General features: G+C 40.3%; 2 protein-coding genes across 2 annotated transcripts in view; one reads left to right on the top strand and one right to left on the bottom strand.

Annotated features, from left to right (window-relative positions):
* Positions 1-12,595, bottom strand: part of LOC310723090 (thioredoxin domain-containing protein 11-like) — a gene marked incomplete at its 3' end in the record, with an annotated part of 13,890 nt that extends 1,295 nt beyond the window's left edge. The window contains exon 1 of the mRNA XM_083570922.1: positions 12,272-12,595. Within this exon, the coding sequence (XP_083427048.1) occupies positions 12,272-12,390 (119 nt within the window). The remainder of the gene's footprint in view (positions 1-12,271) is intronic.
* A 3,674-nt stretch (positions 12,596-16,269) lies between these two features.
* The window catches only part of LOC310723089 (phospholipase A2-like), a 9,373-nt gene continuing 3,142 nt past the window's right edge, over positions 16,270-22,500 (top strand). The window contains exon 1 of the mRNA XM_083570921.1: positions 16,270-16,324. Coding sequence (XP_083427047.1) covers positions 16,285-16,324 — 40 coding nt within the window. The 5' untranslated portion in view covers positions 16,270-16,284. The remainder of the gene's footprint in view (positions 16,325-22,500) is intronic.

Below are 22,500 nucleotides of genomic sequence, written 5' to 3'. Positions count from 1 at the left end.
AAGAATCACTGCGATCTTTACAAAAACTGGAGCACACACACACACACACACACACACACACACACACACACACACACACACACACACAGACACACAGGCCACAAGGCAAAACTCACTGGTGCCATCACTTACGCACAGCACGGCTTTACCTGAGGTGTTACAATATATAGAGTGTGTGTGTGTTACAGAGAACACACAGATTGGATATAAAAAGATCTGTGTTTAACTCATCATGTAGGACACGTCACTCAGAGAACACACACACACACACACACACACACACACACACACACACACACACACACACACACACACTATCAATAACTAGTAAACACCAAATACATACATACACACACTATATTAATAACTAGTACACTACACAAATGCATACATACACACACGATAATAATAACTAGTACACTACACACACGCAAACACACGCAATATTAATAACTAGTACACTACACACACGCAAACACACACTATATTAATAACTAGTACACTACACAAATACATACATACACACACTATATTAATAACTAGTACACTACACAAATACATACATACACACACTATATTAATAACTAGTACACTACACAAATACATACATACACACACTATATTAATAACTAGTACACTACACAAATACATACATACACACACTATATTAATAACTAGTACACTACACAAATACATACATACACACACGATAATAATAACTAGTACACTACACACACGCAAACACACGCTATATTAATAACTAGTACACTACACACACGCAAACACACGCTATATTAATAACTAGTACACTACACACACGCAAACACACGCTATATTAATAACTAGTACACTACACACACGCAAACACACACTATATTAATAACTAGTACACTACACAAATACATACATACACACACTATATTAATAACTAGTACACTACACAAATACATACATACACACGATATTAATAACTAGTACACTACACACACGCAAACACACGCTATATTAATAACTAGTACACTACACACACGCAAACACACGATATTAATAACTAGTACACTACACACACGCAAACACACACTATATTAAGAACTAGTACACTACACACACGCAAACACACGCTATATTAATAACTAGTACACTACACACACGCAAACACACACTATAATAATAACTAGTACACTACACAAATACATACATACACACACTATATTAATAACTAGTACACTACACAAATACATACATACACACACGATATTAATAACTAGTACACTACACACACGCAAACACACGCTATATTAATAACTAGTACACTACACACACGCAAACACACACTATATTAATAACTAGTACACTACACACACGCAAACACACGATATTAATAACTAGTACACTACACACACGCAAACACACTATATTAATAACTAGTACACTACACACACGCAAACACACGCTATATTAATAACTAGTACACTACACACACGCAAACACACGATATTAATAACTAGTACACTACACACACGCAAACACACGCTATATTAATAACTAGTACACTACACACACGCAAACACACACGATATTAATAACTAGTACACTACACACACGCAAACACACACTATATTAATAACTAGTACACTACACACACGCAAACACACACTATATTAATAACTAGTACACTACACACACGCAAACACACACTATATTAATAACTAGTACACTACACACACGCAAACACACGCTATATTAATAACTAGTACACTACACACACGCAAACACACGCAATATTAATAACTAGTACACTACACACACGCAAACACACACTAATACTATTAATTAATAACTAGTACACTACACAAATACATACATACACACACTATATTAATAACTAGTACACTACACAAATACATACATACACACACTATATTAATAACTAGTACACTACACAAATACATACATACACACACTATATTAATAACTAGTACACTACACAAATACATACATACACACACTATATTAATAACTAGTACACTACACAAATACATACATACACACACGATAATAATAACTAGTACACTACACACACGCAAACACACGCTATATTAATAACTAGTACACTACACACACGCAAACACACGCTATATTAATAACTAGTACACTACACACACGCAAACACACGCTATATTAATAACTAGTACACTACACACACGCAAACACACACTATATTAATAACTAGTACACTACACAAATACATACATACACACACTATATTAATAACTAGTACACTACACAAATACATACATACACACGATATTAATAACTAGTACACTACACACACGCAAACACACGCTATATTAATAACTAGTACACTACACACACGCAAACACACGATATTAATAACTAGTACACTACACACACGCAAACACACACTATATTAAGAACTAGTACACTACACACACGCAAACACACGCTATATTAATAACTAGTACACTACACACACGCAAACACACACTATAATAATAACTAGTACACTACACAAATACATACATACACACACTATATTAATAACTAGTACACTACACAAATACATACATACACACACGATATTAATAACTAGTACACTACACACACGCAAACACACGCTATATTAATAACTAGTACACTACACACACGCAAACACACACTATATTAATAACTAGTACACTACACACACGCAAACACACGATATTAATAACTAGTACACTACACACACGCAAACACACTATATTAATAACTAGTACACTACACACACGCAAACACACGCTATATTAATAACTAGTACACTACACACACGCAAACACACGATATTAATAACTAGTACACTACACACACGCAAACACACGCTATATTAATAACTAGTACACTACACACACGCAAACACACACGATATTAATAACTAGTACACTACACACACGCAAACACACACTATATTAATAACTAGTACACTACACACACGCAAACACACACTATATTAATAACTAGTACACTACACACACGCAAACACACGCGATATTAATAACTAGTACACTACACACACGCAAACACACACGATATTAATAACTAGTACACTACACACACGCAAACACACGCTATATTAATAACTAGTACACTACACACACGCAAACACACTATATTAATAACTAGTACACTACACACTCAAACACACACTATATTAATAACTAGTACACTACACACACGCAAACACACACTATATTAATAACTAGTACACTACACAAATACATACATACACACACTATATTAATAACTAGTACACTACACAAATACATACATACACACACGATATTAATAACTAGTACACTACACACACGCAAACACACGCTATATTAATAACTAGTACACTACACACACGCAAACACACACGATATTAATAACTAGTACACTACACACACGCAAACACACGCTATATTAATAACTAGTACACTACACACACGCAAACACGCTATATTAATAACTAGTACACTACACACACGCAAACACACACTATATTAATAACTAGTACACTACACAAATACATACATACACACACGATATTAATAACTAGTACACTACACACACGCAAACACACGCGATATTAATAACTAGTACACTACACACACGCAAACACACGCTATATTAATAACTAGTACACTACACACACGCAAACACACACTATATTAATAACTAGTACACTACACACACGCAAACACACGATATTAATAACTAGTACACTACACACACGCAAACACACACTATATTAATAACTAGTACACTACACACACGCAAACACACACTATATTAATAACTAGTACACTACACACACGCAAACACACGATATTAATAACTAGTACACTACACACACGCAAACACACGCTATATTAATAACTAGTACACTACACACACGCAAACACACACAATATAATAATAACTAGTACACTACACACACAAATACACACACTATATTAATAACTAGTACACTACACACACGCAAACACACACGATATTAATAACTAGTACACTACACAAATACATACATACACACACTATATTAATAACTAGTACACTACACACAGGCAAACACACACGATATTAATAACTAGTACACTACACACAGGCAAACACACACGATATTAATAACTAGTACACTACACACACGCAAACACACACGATATTAATAACTAGTACACTACACACACGCAAACACACACTACATTAATAACTAGTACACTACACACACGCAAACACACACTATATTAATAACTAGTACACTACACACGCAAACACACACTATTTTAATAACTAGTACACTACACACACAAATACACACACTATAATAATAACTAGTACACTACACACACGCAAACACACACGATATTAATAACTAGTACACTACACACACGCAAACACACGCTATATTAATAACTAGTACACTACACACACGCAAACACACGCTATATTAATAACTAGTACACTACACACACAAATACACACACTATATTAATAACTAGTACACTACACACACGCAAACACACACTATATTAATAACTAGTACACTACACACATGCAAACACACACGATATTAATAACTAGTACACTACACACACGCAAACACACGCTATATTAATAACTAGTACACTACACACACGCAAACACACGCGATATTAATAACTAGTACACTACACACACGCAAACACACGCTATATTAATAACTAGTTCACTACACACACGCAAACACACGCGATATTAATAACTAGTACACTACACACACGCAAACACACGCTATATTAATAACTAGTACACTACACACACGCAAACACACGCGATATTAATAACTAGTACACTACACACACGCAAACACACGCTATATTAATAACTAGTTCACTACACACACGCAAACACACGCGATATTAATAACTAGTACACTACACACACGCAAACACACGCTATATTAATAACTAGTTCACTACACACACGCAAACACACGCTATATTAATAACTAGTACACTACACACACGCAAACACACGCTATATTAAAAACTAGTACACTACACACACGCAAACACACGCGATATTAATAACTAGTTCACTACACACACGCAAACACACGCTATATTAATAACTAGTACACTACAGACACGCAAACACACACTATATTAATAACTAGTACACTACACACACGCAAACACACACGATATTAATTACTTGTACACTACACACACGCAAACACACACGATATTAATAACTAGTACACTACACACGCAAACACACACGATATTAATAACTAGTACACTACACACGCAAACACACACGATATTAATAACTAGTACACTACACACACGCAAACACACGCTATATTAATAACTAGTACACTACACACACGCAAACACACGCTATATTAATAACTAGTACACACACACGCATACACACACTATATTATTAACTAGTACACTACACACACGCAAACACACACGATAATAATAACTAGTACACTACACACACGCAAACACACGCTATATTAATAACTAGTACACTACACACACGCAAACACACGCTATATTAATAACTAGTACACTACATACACGCAAACACACACGATATTAATAACTAGTACACTACACAAATACATACATACATACACACACTATATTAATAACTAGTACACTACACACAGGCAAACACACGCTATATTAATAACTAGTACACTACACACAGGCAAACACACACGATATTAATAACTAGTACACTACACACAGGCAAACACACACGATATTAATAACTAGTACACTACACACACGATATTAATAACTAGTACACTACACACACGCAAACACACACGATATTAATAACTAGTACACTACACACACGCAAACACACGCGATATTAATAACTAGTTCACTACACACACGCAAACACACGCGATATTAATAACTAGTACACTACACACACGCAAACACACGCTATATTAATAACTAGTACACTACACACACGCAAACACACGCTATATTAATAACTAGTACACTACACACACGCAAACACACGCGATATTAATAACTAGTACACTACACAAATACATACATACATACACACACTATATTAATAACTAGTACACTACACACAGGCAAACACACGCTATATTAATAACTAGTACACTACACACAGGCAAACACACACGATATTAATAACTAGTACACTACACACAGGCAAACACACACGATATTAATAACTAGTACACTACACACACGATATTAATAACTAGTACACTACACACACGCAAACACACACGATATTAATAACTAGTACACTACACACACGCAAACACACGCGATATTAATAACTACTTCACTACACACACGCAAACACACGCTATATTAATAACTAGTACACTACACACACGCAAACACACGCTATATTAATAACTAGTACACTACACACACGCAAACACACGCTATATTAATAACTAGTACACTACACACACGCAAACACACGCGATATTAATAACTAGTACACTACACACACGCAAACACACGCTATATTAATAACTAGTACACTACACACACGCAAACACACGCTATATCAATAACTAGTACACTACACACACGCAAACACACGCTATATCAATAACTAGTACACTACACACACGCAAACACACGCTATATCAATAACTAGTACACTACACACACGCAAACACACATGCTATATTAATAACTAGTACACTACACACACGCAAACACACGCTATATCAATAACTAGTACACTACACACACGCAAACACACGCTATATCAATAACTAGTACACTACACACACGCAAACACACGCTATATTAATAACTAGTACACTACACACACGCAAACACACGCTATATTAATAACTAGTACACTACACACACGCAAACACACGCTATATCAATAACTAGTACACTACACACACGCAAACACACGCGATATTAATAACTAGTACACTACACACACGCAAACACACGCTATATTAATAACTAGTACACTACACACACGCAAACACACGCTATATTAATAACTAGTACACTACACACACGCAAACACACGCTATATTAATAACTAGTACACTACACACACGCAAACACACGCGATATTAATAACTAGTACACTACACACACGCAAACACACGCTATATTAATAACTAGTACACTACACACACGCAAACACACGCTATATTAATAACTAGTACACTACACACACGCAAACACACGCTATATTAATAACTAGTACACTACACACACAAATACACACTATATTAATAACTAGTACACTACACACACGCAAACACACGCTATATTAATAACTAGTACACTTCACAAATGCATACATACACACACTATATTAATAACTAGTACACTACACACACGCAAACACACACTATATTAATAACTAGTACACTACACACAGGCAAACACACACGATATTAATAACTAGTACACTACACACACGATATTAATAACTAGTACACTACACACACGCAAACACACACGATATTAATAACTAGTACACTACACACACGCAAACACACGCGATATTAATAACTAGTTCACTACACACACGCAAACACACGCGATATTAATAACTAGTACACTACACACACGCAAACACACGCGATATTAATAACTAGTACACTACACACACGCAAACACACGCGATATTAATAACTAGTACACTACACACACGCAAACACACGCGATATTAATAACTAGTACACTACACACACGCAAACACACGCTATATTAATAACTAGTACACTACACACACGCAAACACACGCTATATTAATAACTAGTACACTACACACACGCAAACACACGCTATATTAATAACTAGTACACTACACACACGCAAACACACGCTATATTAATAACTAGTACACTACACACACGCAAACACACGCTATATTAATAACTAGTACACTACACACACGCAAACACACGCTATATTAATAACTAGTACACTACACACACGCAAACACACGCTATATTAATAACTAGTACACTACACACACGCAAACACACGCTATATTAATAACTAGTACACTACACACACGCAAACACACGCTATATTAATAACTAGTACACTACACACACGCAAACACACGCTATATTAATAACTAGTACACTACACACACGCAAACACACGCTATATTAATAACTAGTACACTACACACACGCAAACACACGCGATATTAATAACTAGTACACTACACACACGCAAACACACGCGATATTAATAACTAGTACACTACACACACGCAAACACACGCTATATTAATAACTAGTACACTACACACACGCAAACACACGCTATATTAATAACTAGTACACTACACACACGCAAACACACGCTATATCAATAACTAGTACACTACACACACGCAAACACACACTATATCAATAACTAGTACACTACACACACGCAAACACACATGCTATATTAATAACTAGTACACTACACACACGCAAACACACGCTATATCAATAACTAGTACACTACACACACGCAAACACACGCTATATCAATAACTAGTACACTACACACACGCAAACACGCTATATTAATAACTAGTACACTACACACACGCAAACACACGCTATATTAATAACTAGTACACTACACACACGCAAACACACGCTATATCAATAACTAGTACACTACACACACGCAAACACACGCGATATTAATAACTAGTACACTACACACACGCAAACACACGCTATATTAATAACTAGTACGCTACACACACGCAAACACACGCTATATTAATAACTAGTACACTACACACACGCAAACACACGCTTTATTAATAACTAGTACACTACACACACGCAAACACACGCGATATTAATAACTAGTACACTACACACACGCAAACACACGCTATATTAATAACTAGTACACTACACACACGCAAACACACGCTATATTAATAACTAGTACACTACACACACGCAAACACACGCTATATTAATAACTAGTACACTACACACACAAATACACACTATATTAATAACTAGTACACTACACACACGCAAACACACGCTATATTAATAACTAGTACACTACACACACGCAAACACACGCGATATTAATAACTAGTACACTACACACACGCAAACACACGCTATATTAATAACTAGTACACTACACACACGCAAACACACGCTATATTAATAACTAGTACACTACACACACGCAAACACACGCTATATTAATAACTAGTACACTACACACACGCAAACACACGCTATATTAATAACTAGTACACTACACACACAAATACACACTATATTAATAACTAGTACACTACACACACGCAAACACACGCTATATTAATAACTAGTACACTACACACACGCAAACACACGCGATATTAATAACTAGTACACTACACACACGCAAACACACGCTATATTAATAACTAGTACACTACACACACGCAAACACACGCTATATTAATAACTAGTACACTACACACACGCAAACACACGCTATATTAATAACTAGTACACTACACACACGCAAACACACGCGATATTAATAACTAGTACACTACACACACGCAAACACACGCTATATTAATAACTAGTACACTACACACACGCAAACACACGCTATATTAATAACTAGTACACTACACACACGCAAACACACGCTATATTAATAACTAGTACACTACACACACAAATACACACTATATTAATAACTAGTACACTACACACACGCAAACACACGCTATATTAATAACTAGTACACTTCACAAATGCATACATACACACACTATATTAATAACTAGTACACTACACACACGCAAACACACACTATATTAATAACTAGTACACTACACACAGGCAAACACACACGATATTAATAACTAGTACACTACACACACGATATTAATAACTAGTACACTACACACACGCAAACACACACGATATTAATAACTAGTACACTACACACACGCAAACACACGCGATATTAATAACTAGTTCACTACACACACGCAAACACACGCGATATTAATAACTAGTACACTACACACACGCAAACACACGCGATATTAATAACTAGTACACTACACACACGCAAACACACGCGATATTAATAACTAGTACACTACACACACGCAAACACACGCGATATTAATAACTAGTACACTACACACACGCAAACACACGCTATATTAATAACTAGTACACTACACACACGCAAACACACGCTATATTAATAACTAGTACACTACACACACGCAAACACACGCTATATTAATAACTAGTACACTACACACACGCAAACACACGCTATATTAATAACTAGTACACTACACACACGCAAACACACGCTATATTAATAACTAGTACACTACACACACGCAAACACACGCTATATTAATAACTAGTACACTACACACACGCAAACACACGCTATATTAATAACTAGTACACTACACACACGCAAACACACGCTATATTAATAACTAGTACACTACACACACGCAAACACACGCTATATTAATAACTAGTACACTACACACACGCAAACACACGCTATATTAATAACTAGTACACTACACACACGCAAACACACGCTATATTAATAACTAGTACACTACACACACGCAAACACACGCGATATTAATAACTAGTACACTACACACACGCAAACACACGCGATATTAATAACTAGTACACTACACACACGCAAACACACGCTATATTAATAACTAGTACACTACACACACGCAAACACACGCTATATTAATAACTAGTACACTACACACACGCAAACACACGCTATATCAATAACTAGTACACTACACACACGCAAACACACACTATATCAATAACTAGTACACTACACACACGCAAACACACATGCTATATTAATAACTAGTACACTACACACACGCAAACACACGCTATATCAATAACTAGTACACTACACACACGCAAACACACGCTATATCAATAACTAGTACACTACACACACGCAAACACGCTATATTAATAACTAGTACACTACACACACGCAAACACACGCTATATTAATAACTAGTACACTACACACACGCAAACACACGCTATATCAATAACTAGTACACTACACACACGCAAACACACGCGATATTAATAACTAGTACACTACACACACGCAAACACACGCTATATTAATAACTAGTACGCTACACACACGCAAACACACGCTATATTAATAACTAGTACACTACACACACGCAAACACACGCTTTATTAATAACTAGTACACTACACACACGCAAACACACGCGATATTAATAACTAGTACACTACACACACGCAAACACACGCTATATTAATAACTAGTACACTACACACACGCAAACACACGCTATATTAATAACTAGTACACTACACACACGCAAACACACGCTATATTAATAACTAGTACACTACACACACAAATACACACTATATTAATAACTAGTACACTACACACACGCAAACACACGCTATATTAATAACTAGTACACTTCACAAATGCATACATACACACACTATATTAATAACTAGTACACTACACACACGCAAACACACACTATATTAATAACTAGTACACTTCACAAATGCATACATACACACTATATTAATAACTAGTACACTACACACACGCAAACACACACTATATTAATAACTAGTACACTTCACAAATGCATACATACACACTATATTAATAACTAGTACACTACACACACGCAAACACACACTATATTAATAACTAGTACACTTCACAAATGCATACATACACACTATATTAATAACTAGTACACTACACACACGCAAACACACACTATATTAATAACTAGTACACTACACACACAAATACACACACTATATTAATAACTAGTAAACTACACACACACACACACACACACACACACACACACACACACACACACACACACACACACAGGGCAGTGGTGGTTCAGTGGTGGTTCAGTAGTTAAAGCTCTGGGTGACTGATCAGGAGGTTGAGGGGTTTGAGCCCCAGCCCCACTCCTTGGGCCCCTGAGTAAGGCCCTTAACCCTCCAGGGGCCCTGTATCACTGCTGACCCTTCACTCTGAGCCCAGATTCCTAACATCATTGGAATGTGTGAAGAATTTTACTGTGCTGTAAAGTACAAAGGTGTGTGTGTGTGTGTGTGTGTGTGTGTGTGTGTGTGTGTGTGTGTGTGTGTGTCTACCTGCAGCTGAGTGTGAGAGCGAGGATGAGCGCGCAGGTGAGCAGCAGGACAGCACACAGCATGCCGGGTCTCCGCGCCATCTGATCCCGAACCACCCGCACTACCTCCGCTCCCTTCATTTATAACATCTCTCTCTCACACACACACTCACACACACACACACACACACACACACACACACACACACACACACACACACACACACACACACACACAGTGAAGTAAACATATACACACACACACACACACACTCACACTCACACTCACACACACTCACACTCACACACACACCGGACCAACCTCACTACCCCACGTAGACTTAGTACTTCCGCGTTACTGTTGGAGGAGGCGGGGTTAAACCAAGGGAGCGTCTATAAAGTGTACACTTACTACTTCTGCTAAGGGAGCGTCTATAAAGTGTACACTTACTACTTCTGCTAAGGGAGCGTCTATAAAGTGTCAGTCAGTCACTTCCATTAATGGGGGCGGCTAAAATCAGTGTGGGACAGTAAAAAGTACAGTTAATTCGTTACTGTACTTAAGTGTATCTGAAATTCGTGTATCTTTTCTGAAGTATTTTTATTTGGGAAACTTTTACTTTAACTTCACTCCATTTCAAAGTCAAATATCATGCTTACATCTTAAGAATATCAACTGCATTTAGTGAAATCAGTCGTTTCTTGTTATTTATTTAAGGATAAAAATGTAACGCAGCGAGTCACCAATCAGGTTCAGCATCAGTTCAACATCAAGCAGAACATTTAGAGACATTTACATTTACATTTGCGGCATTTAGCAGAAGCTCTTATCCAGAGCGACGTACAAAAGTGCTTTAAATCTCTAGTAATGAATAAATCTACACTGATACGCAAGATTACCAACTTAATATAAATATAGAGAGGAATAAATGATGGAGAAACTCCAGACTCGAACTCACCACAACACACGTGACCTCATTCACATAATTTTATTGAAGTATTTGAAAATGTTTTGGGTTCATGATGATTGTAATAGAAATCAATCAGTGTTTGAGTTATTAATATCATTCTATTAATAGATCAGTGTGCTGAGAGTCACATTCGAGTCTTTACACAGAAACTGAGGTGATTCAGTAAAGAATCTTGTGATAAAAATGATAATAGGAACATTATAATTATAATAAATCACTACTTTGATACTTAAGTACATTTGTAGGTAAAAACTTCTGTATTTTTACTCAAGTGGAAGTTTAAAGGGACACTTTTACTTTACTGGAGTCACATTTTACCAAGCACATCTTTACTTTACTAACTCTAACCCTAATCCTAACCCTAGATCCAAGATGGCAGCACGGCAGCAGCACGGCAGCAGCACGGCAGCAGCTCGCAGCGGCCACTCCGGATCCAAAATGGTGCTTTTTGTGTCTTTAGTTCGACTTTTCCAAGTACATGGACACCAGAGACAGCTGTGTTCATGTATACGACCACCAAATACTGTTATGGTACAGCAATCAATTTAACAACAAATCTGCATGATGATGTACTTAATAACCTTCGCGACTCGGCTTGCTGCAACCTCGGCTACAAAGACCAGGCCCCCAGTCCTCGGTGTCACCTGAGCCCAGTGGCCAGGGGAGGGGACGTCGGAATCGCTGCTCCAGGAAGCATAAGCAAAGCAAGAGTTCCGGAAGCCGCCATTCAGTTAGACGGGCTAGCCGCGATTCGTGCTGACAGAAGTCTGCTGGACCAGACAACATTCCTGGCAGAGTGTTTGGATAATGTGCAGAACAGCTAGAGGATGTCTTCAGTGACATCTCCTACATCTTCCTGAGCAGCGCCAATGTTCCTACGTGCCTCAAGGCAACCACCACACTGAGCACTGGGGCCCCTCAAGGCTGTGTGCTCAGCCCACTGCTGTTCACTCTGCTGACTCACGACTTTGTAGCAATGCACAGCTTGAATCACATCATCAAGTTCGCGGATGACACGACCGTGGCTGTTTTCATCAGCAAGAATGATGAGTCAGCATACAGAGAGGAGGTGCAACGGTTAACAGTCTGGTGTGGAGCAACAACCTGTCTCTGAACGTTGACAAAAATAAAGAGATGGTTGTTGACTTCAGGAGAGCACAGAGTGATCATTCTCCACTGATCATCGATGGATCCTCTGTGGAGATCTTCAAGAGCACCAAATTTGTTGGTGTGCATCTGGCAGAAAACTTCACCTGGTCACTTTAACACCAGCTCCATCACCAAGAAAACCCAGCAGCGTCTCTACTTCCTGAGAAGGCTGAGAAAAGCCCCTCTCCCTCCTCCCCATCCTGACCATGTTCTACAGAAGGATGAGAAACCACTGCCTGGTTTGGGAAATGCACCGTCTCAGATCATTGGAGTCTCTCTCCCCTCTATCACGGACATTTACACCACACGCTGCATCCGCAAAGTCAACAGCATTGTGGACGACCACACACAGCCGTCTCTCTCACACACACACACACACACACACACACACACACACACACACACACACACACACACACTCAATTGTGTTACTGAACTGTTACAATCTGAACTCAACACACACTCACTACTCATTTCACTTCACTTCATACCACCCATGTCTCCATAATATATATTATGTGTAATGTTTCTGCACAACATTGTGTTTATGTTTACAAGTACATCTTGTCTATATTTCTCTCTTTTACACATTACTGAATAACATATTATACAATGGGTTTACTTGTTGGTGCTATTTTGTTGTTTGTGTATTTGTCCCACACTGTCTTGTGGTTTTTTTGTATGCACTGTTTGTACTCGGCTGCACACGATGCACTTTATAGTCTTTAACTCTGTGTTGTGTGATGTTTGTCCAGAGTTCTGGAGGAACGTTGTCTTATTTCACTGTGTACTGCATCAGTTATTTATGGTAGAAATGACAATAAAAGCTTTATTGACTTGACCTGACTTTCACTTAACTACATGGTTTGTGTACTTCATCCATCACTGCTGTAAAGTGTCAGTCAGTCACTTCCACTAAAGGAGCAGTTATCACATGTCAGCCATTTCTGCCACTATAATGTGATCTTATAGAAGATGTGAGCAAAATGAACAAAAACAATACAGTCGAGTCACGTTTATTATTATATTTAGAAAATACCAGTTTTTATGCTTGTATCATTTTATTTTGCTGTATTTACCCCCCCAATTTATTAATTTGTTTCCACACGATCATCCTTCAAAATAGTCCCCTTGCACAGCAATACAGTGCTCCCAACATTGGGAGCCGTCTAGGGAGTCTTCTTTTCAAACCATGCTAAGCACCTTCTGCAATTCGTGCTGGATCTCAATAGCAGTGTCAAAATGGCAACCTTTAAGCTGGATCTTCATCTTCAGGAAAAGGGTGAGTAGGGTGGGTGTGGAATTGAGAATGTGATGTTTCTGCTGAGTAAGTTTGAGCAGGAGTTAGGTGACCAGAACAGCACCGGTTGCACAGCTCCCGATGTACACAGGACTTATGAAGGTTGATGCTTTGATGTGACTGTGTGCAGCCTTGTATTTAAACTTTTTGATGCCATCTCATATGTTCTGTTTCCACACTGGGATCTCAGGGATCTCCACAATGTCTCACCATTCAGTAATAAACTGTGACCCCTACTAAGGAGAGAGTTCTGTACCCTATTATATAGAGTAGTGAGGGGTTTTGAATACAGCCTCCTGTATGAGTGTGCACTACACAGTGTGTGTAATAACAGACACTATGAAGTGTGTGATGTGGAAAATATACAGTGCATTAAAGTTCAGCTTTCTGTAAACTATAATCACCAGCTTCTAATGTCTTAAAAACACAGACTCAGAGGGAGGGAGCAGACTAACCACCTCTCTGACACACACACACACACACACACACACACACACACACACACACACACACACACACACACACACACACACACACACACACCCCAATGGATATAAAACCCCCTCGCACACATATACACACCTGTGAGTGTCTCATTTCTCCCAGTGCAGTGAGATGGCTTTGATGTACACCACACCACTTCTGATCCTCACAGGTGAGTAAATATTTTACTCTCCATGTCTGAATCTTTTGTTGTAATTTGTATCTTAAATGTATGCACTCTACACCCACGTCTACACCCCGTACATCTGATTTAGAGATATACTACTATACACCCACGTCTACACCCCGTACATCTGATTTAGAGATATACCACTATACACCCACGTCTACACCCCGTACATCTGATTTAGAGATATACCACTATACACCCACGTCTACACCCCGTACATCTGATTTAGAGATATACCACTATACACCCACGTCTAAACCCCGTACATCTGATTTAGAGATATACCACTATACACCCACGTCTACACCCCGTACATCTGATTTAGAGATATACCACTATACACCCACGTCTACACCCCGTACATCTGATTTAGAGATATACCACTATACACCCGCGTCTACACCCCGTACATCTGATTTAGAGATATACCACTATACACCCGCGTCTACACCCCGTACATCTGATTTAGAGATATACCACTATACACCCGCGTCTACACCCCGTACATCTGATTTAGAGATATACCACTATACACCCGCGTCTACACCCCGTACATCTGATTTAGAGATATACCACTATACACCCGCGTCTACACCCCGTACATCTGATTTAGAGATATACCACTATACACCCGCGTCTACACCCCGTACATCTGATTTAGAGATATACCACTATACACCCGCGTCTACACCCCGTACATCTGATTTAGAGATATACCACTATACACCCGCGTCTACACCCCGTACATCTGATTTAGAGATATACCACTATACACCCGCGTCTACACCCCGTACATCTGATTTAGAGATATACCACTATACACCCGCGTCTACACCCCGTACATCTGATTTAGAGATATACCACTATACACCCGCGTCTACACCCCGTACATCTGATTTAGAGATATACCACTATACACCCGCGTCTACACCCCGTACATCTGATTTAGAGATATACCACTATACACCCGCGTCTACACCCCGTACATCTGATTTAGAGATATACCACTATACACCCGCGTCTACACCCCGTACATCTGATTTAGAGATATACCACTATACACCCGCGTCTACACCCCGTACATCTGATTTAGAGATATACCACTATACACCCGCGTCTACACCCCGTACATCTGATTTAGAGATATACCACTATACACCCGCGTCTACACCCCGTACATCTGATTTAGAGATATACCACTATACACCCGCGTCTACACCCCGTACATCTGATTTAGAGATATACCACTATACACCCGCGTCTACACCCCGTACATCTGATTTAGAGATATACCACTATACACCCGCGTCTACACCCCGTACATCTGATTTAGAGATATACCACTATACACCCGCGTCTACACCCCGTACATCTGATTTAGAGATATACCACTATACACCCGCGTCTACACCCCGTACATCTGATTTAGAGATATACCACTATACACCCACGTCTACACCCCGTACATCTGATTTAGAGATATACCACTATACACCCGCGTCTACACCCCGTACATCTGATTTAGAGATATACCACTATACACCCGCGTCTACACCCCGTACATCTGATTTAGAGATATACCACTATACACCCGCGTCTACACCCCGTACATCTGATTTAGAGATATACCACTATACACCCGCGTCTACACCCCGTACATCTGATTTAGAGATATACCACTATACACCCGCGTCTACACCCCGTACATCTGATTTAGAGATATACCACTATACACCCGCGTCTACACCCCGTACATCTGATTTAGAGATATACCACTATACACCCGCGTCTACACCCCGTACATCTGATTTAGGGATATACCACTATACACCCGCGTCTACACCCCGTACATCTGATTTAGGGATATACCACTATACACCCGCGTCTACACCCCGTACATCTGATTTAGAGATATACCACTATACACCCGCGTCTACACCCCGTACATCTGATTTAGAGATATACCACTATACACCCGCGTCTACACCCCGTACATCTGATTTAGAGATATACCACTATACACCCGCGTCTACACCCCGTACATCTGATTTAGAGATATACCACTATACACCCGCGTCTACACCCCGTACATCTGATTTAGAGATATACCACTATACACCCGCGTCTACACCCCGTACATCTGATTTAGAGATATACCACTATACACCCGCGTCTACACCCCGTACATCTGATTTAGAGATATACCACTATACACCCGCGTCTACACCCCGTACATCTGATTTAGAGATATACCACTATACACCCGCGTCTACACCCCGTACATCTGATTTAGAGATATACCACTATACACCCGCGTCTACACCCCGTACATCTGATTTAGAGATATACCACTATACACCCGCGTCTACACCCCGTACATCTGATTTAGAGATATACCACTATACACCCGCGTCTACACCCCGTACATCTGATTTAGAGATATACCACTATACACCCGCGTCTACACCCCGTACATCTGATTTAGAGATATACCACTATACACCCGCGTCTACACCCCGTACATCTGATTTAGAGATATACCACTATACACCCGCGTCTACACCCCGTACATCTGATTTAGAGATATACCACTATACACCCGCGTCTACACCCCGTACATCTGATTTAGAGATATACCACTATACACCCGCGTCTACACCCCGTACATCTGATTTAGAGATATACCACTATACACCCGCGTCTACACCCCGTACATCTGATTTAGAGATATACCACTATACACCCGCGTCTACACCCCGTACATCTGATTTAGAGATATACCACTATACACCCGCGTCTACACCCCGTACATCTGATTTAGAGATATACCACTATACACCCGCGTCTACACCCCGTACATCTGATTTAGAGATATACCACTATACACCCGCGTCTACACCCCGTACATCTGATTTAGAGATATACCACTATACACCCGCGTCTACACCCCGTACATCTGATTTAGAGATATACCACTATACACCCGCGTCTACACCCCGTACATCTGATTTAGAGATATACCACTATACACCCGCGTCTACACCCCGTACATCTGATTTAGGGATATACCACTATACACCCGCGTCTACACCCCGTACATCTGATTTAGGGATATACCACTATACACCCGCGTCTACACCCCGTACATCTGATTTAGAGATATACCACTCTACACCCACGTCTACACCCCGTACATCTGATTTAGAGATATACTACTATACACCCGCGTCTACACCCCGTACATCTGATTTAGAGATATCCCACTCTACACCCACGTCTACACCCCGTACATCTGATTTAGAGATATACTACTATACACCCACGTCTACACCCCGTACATCTGATTTAGAGATATACCACTATACACCCACGTCTACACCCCGTACATCTGATTTAGAGATATACCACTATACACCCACGTCTACACCACGTACATCTGATTTAGAGATATACCACTATACACCCACGTCTACACCCCGTACATCTGATTTAGAGATATACCGCTCTACACGCTGTCTACTACCCCGGACATCCGATTTAGAGATATACCGCTCTACACCCTGTCTACTACCCCGGACATCCGATTTAGAGATATACCGCTCTACACCCTGTCTACTACCCCGGACATCTGATTTAGAGATATACCGCTCTACACCCACGTCTACTACCCCGGACATCTGATTTAGAGATATACCGCTCTACACCCCGTCTACTACCCCGGACATCCGATTTAGAGATATAACGATCTACACCCTGTCTACTACCCCGGACATCCGATTTAGAGATATACCACTCTACACCCTGTCTACTACCCCTGACATCCGATTTAGAGATATACCGCTCTACACCCTGTCTACTACCCCGGACATCTGATTTAGAGATATACCGCTCTACACCCACGTCTACTACCCCGGACATCTGATTTAGATATATACCGCCATACACCCACGTCTACTACCCCGGACATCTGATTTAGAAATATACCGCTCTACACCCCGTCTACTACCCCGGACATCTGATTTAGAGATATACCGCTCTACACCCACGTCTACTACCCCGGACATCTGATTTAGAGATATACCGCTCTACACCCACGTCTACTACCCCGGACATCTGATTTAGTGATATACCGCTCTACACCCACGTCTACTACCCCGCACGTCTGATTTAGAGATATACCGCTCTACACCCACGTCTACTACCCCGGACGTCTGATTTAGTGATATACCGCTCTACACCCACGTCTACTACCCTGCACGTCTGATTTAGAGATATACCGCTCTACACCCACGTCTACTACCCCGCACGTCTGATTTAGTGATATACCGCTCTACACCCACGTCTACTACCCCGCACGTCTGATTTAGAGATATACCGCTCTACACCCACGTCTACTACCCCGGACATCTGATTTAGAGATATACCGCTCTACACCCACGTCTACTACCCCGCACGTCTGATTTAGAGATATACCGCTCTACACCCACGTCTACTACCCCGCACGTCTGATTTAGTGATATACCGCTCTACACCCACGTCTACTACCCCGCACGTCTGATTTAGTGATATACCGCTCTACACCCACGTCTACTACCCCGCACGTCTGATTTAGTGATATACCGCTCTACACCCACGTCTACTACCCCAGACATCTGATTTAGTGATATACCGCTCTACACCCACGTCTACTACCCCGCACGTCTGATTTAGTGATATACCGCTCTACACCCACGTCTACTACACCGGACATCTGATTTAGTGATATACCGCTCTACACCCACGTCTACTACCCCGGACGTCTGATTTAGTGATATACCGCTCTACACCCACGTCTACTACCCCGCACGTCTGATTTAGTGATATACCGCTCTACACCCACGTCTACTACCCCGCAAGTCTGATTTAGAGATATACCGCTCTACACCCACGTCTACTACCCCGGACGTCTGATTTAGTGATATACCGCTCTACACCCACGTCTACTACCCCGCACGTCTGATTTAGAGATATACCGCTCTACACCCACGTCTACTACCCCGGACGTCTGATTTAGAGATATACCGCTCTACACCCACGTCTACTACCCCGCACGTCTGATTTAGTGCTATACCGCTCTACACCCACGTCTACTACCCCGCACGTCTGATTTAGAGATATACCGCTCTACACCCACGTCTACTACCCCGCACGTCTGATTTAGTGATATACCGCTCTACACCCACGTCTACTACCCCGCACGTCTGATTTAGTGTTATACCGCTCTACACCCACGTCTACTACCCCGCACGTCTGATTTAGAGATATACCGCTCTACACCCACGTCTACTACCCCGCACGTCTGATTTAGAGATATACCGCTCTACACCCACGTCTACTACCCCGCACGTCTGATTTAGAGATATACCGCTCTACACCCACGTCTACTACCCCGCACGTCTGATTTAGAGATATACCGCTCTACACCCACGTCTACTACCCCGCACGTCTGATTTAGAGATATACCGCTCTACACCCACGTCTACTACCCCGCACGTCTGATTTAGAGATATACCGCTCTACACCCACGTCTACTACCCCGGACATCTGATTTAGAGATATACCGCTCTACACCCACGTCTACTACCCCGCACGTCTGATTTAGTGATATACCGCTCTACACCCCGTCTACTACCCCGGACATCTGATTTAGAGATATACCGCTCTACACCCACGTCTACTACCCCGCACGTCTGATTTAGTGATATACCGCTCTACACCCTGTCTACTACCCCGGACATCTGATTTAGTGATATACCGCTCTACACCCACGTCTACTACACCGGACATCTGATTTAGTTATATACCGCTCTACACCCACGTCTACTACCCCGCACGTCTGATTTAGTGATATACCGCTCTACACCCACGTCTACTACACCGGACATCTGATTTAGTGATATACCGCTCTACACCCACGTCTACTACCCCGCACGTCTGATTTAGTGATATACCGCTCTACACCCACGTCTTCTACCCCGCACGTCTGATTTAGTGATATACCGCTCTACACCCACGTCTACTACCCTGTACATCTGATTTAGAGATATAAAACTGTACAACCCGTCTACACTGCGCATGTCTGATTTAGAGATATACCGCTCTACACCCACGTCTACTAC

This window comes from Silurus aristotelis (genome assembly GCF_946808225.1).
Source record: "Silurus aristotelis genome assembly, contig: scaffold_175, whole genome shotgun sequence".
Lineage (NCBI taxonomy): Eukaryota > Metazoa > Chordata > Actinopteri > Siluriformes > Siluridae > Silurus > Silurus aristotelis.
The sequence above is the reverse complement of the archived record's forward strand: the minus strand, read 5'-3'. Positions and strand labels throughout refer to the sequence as shown.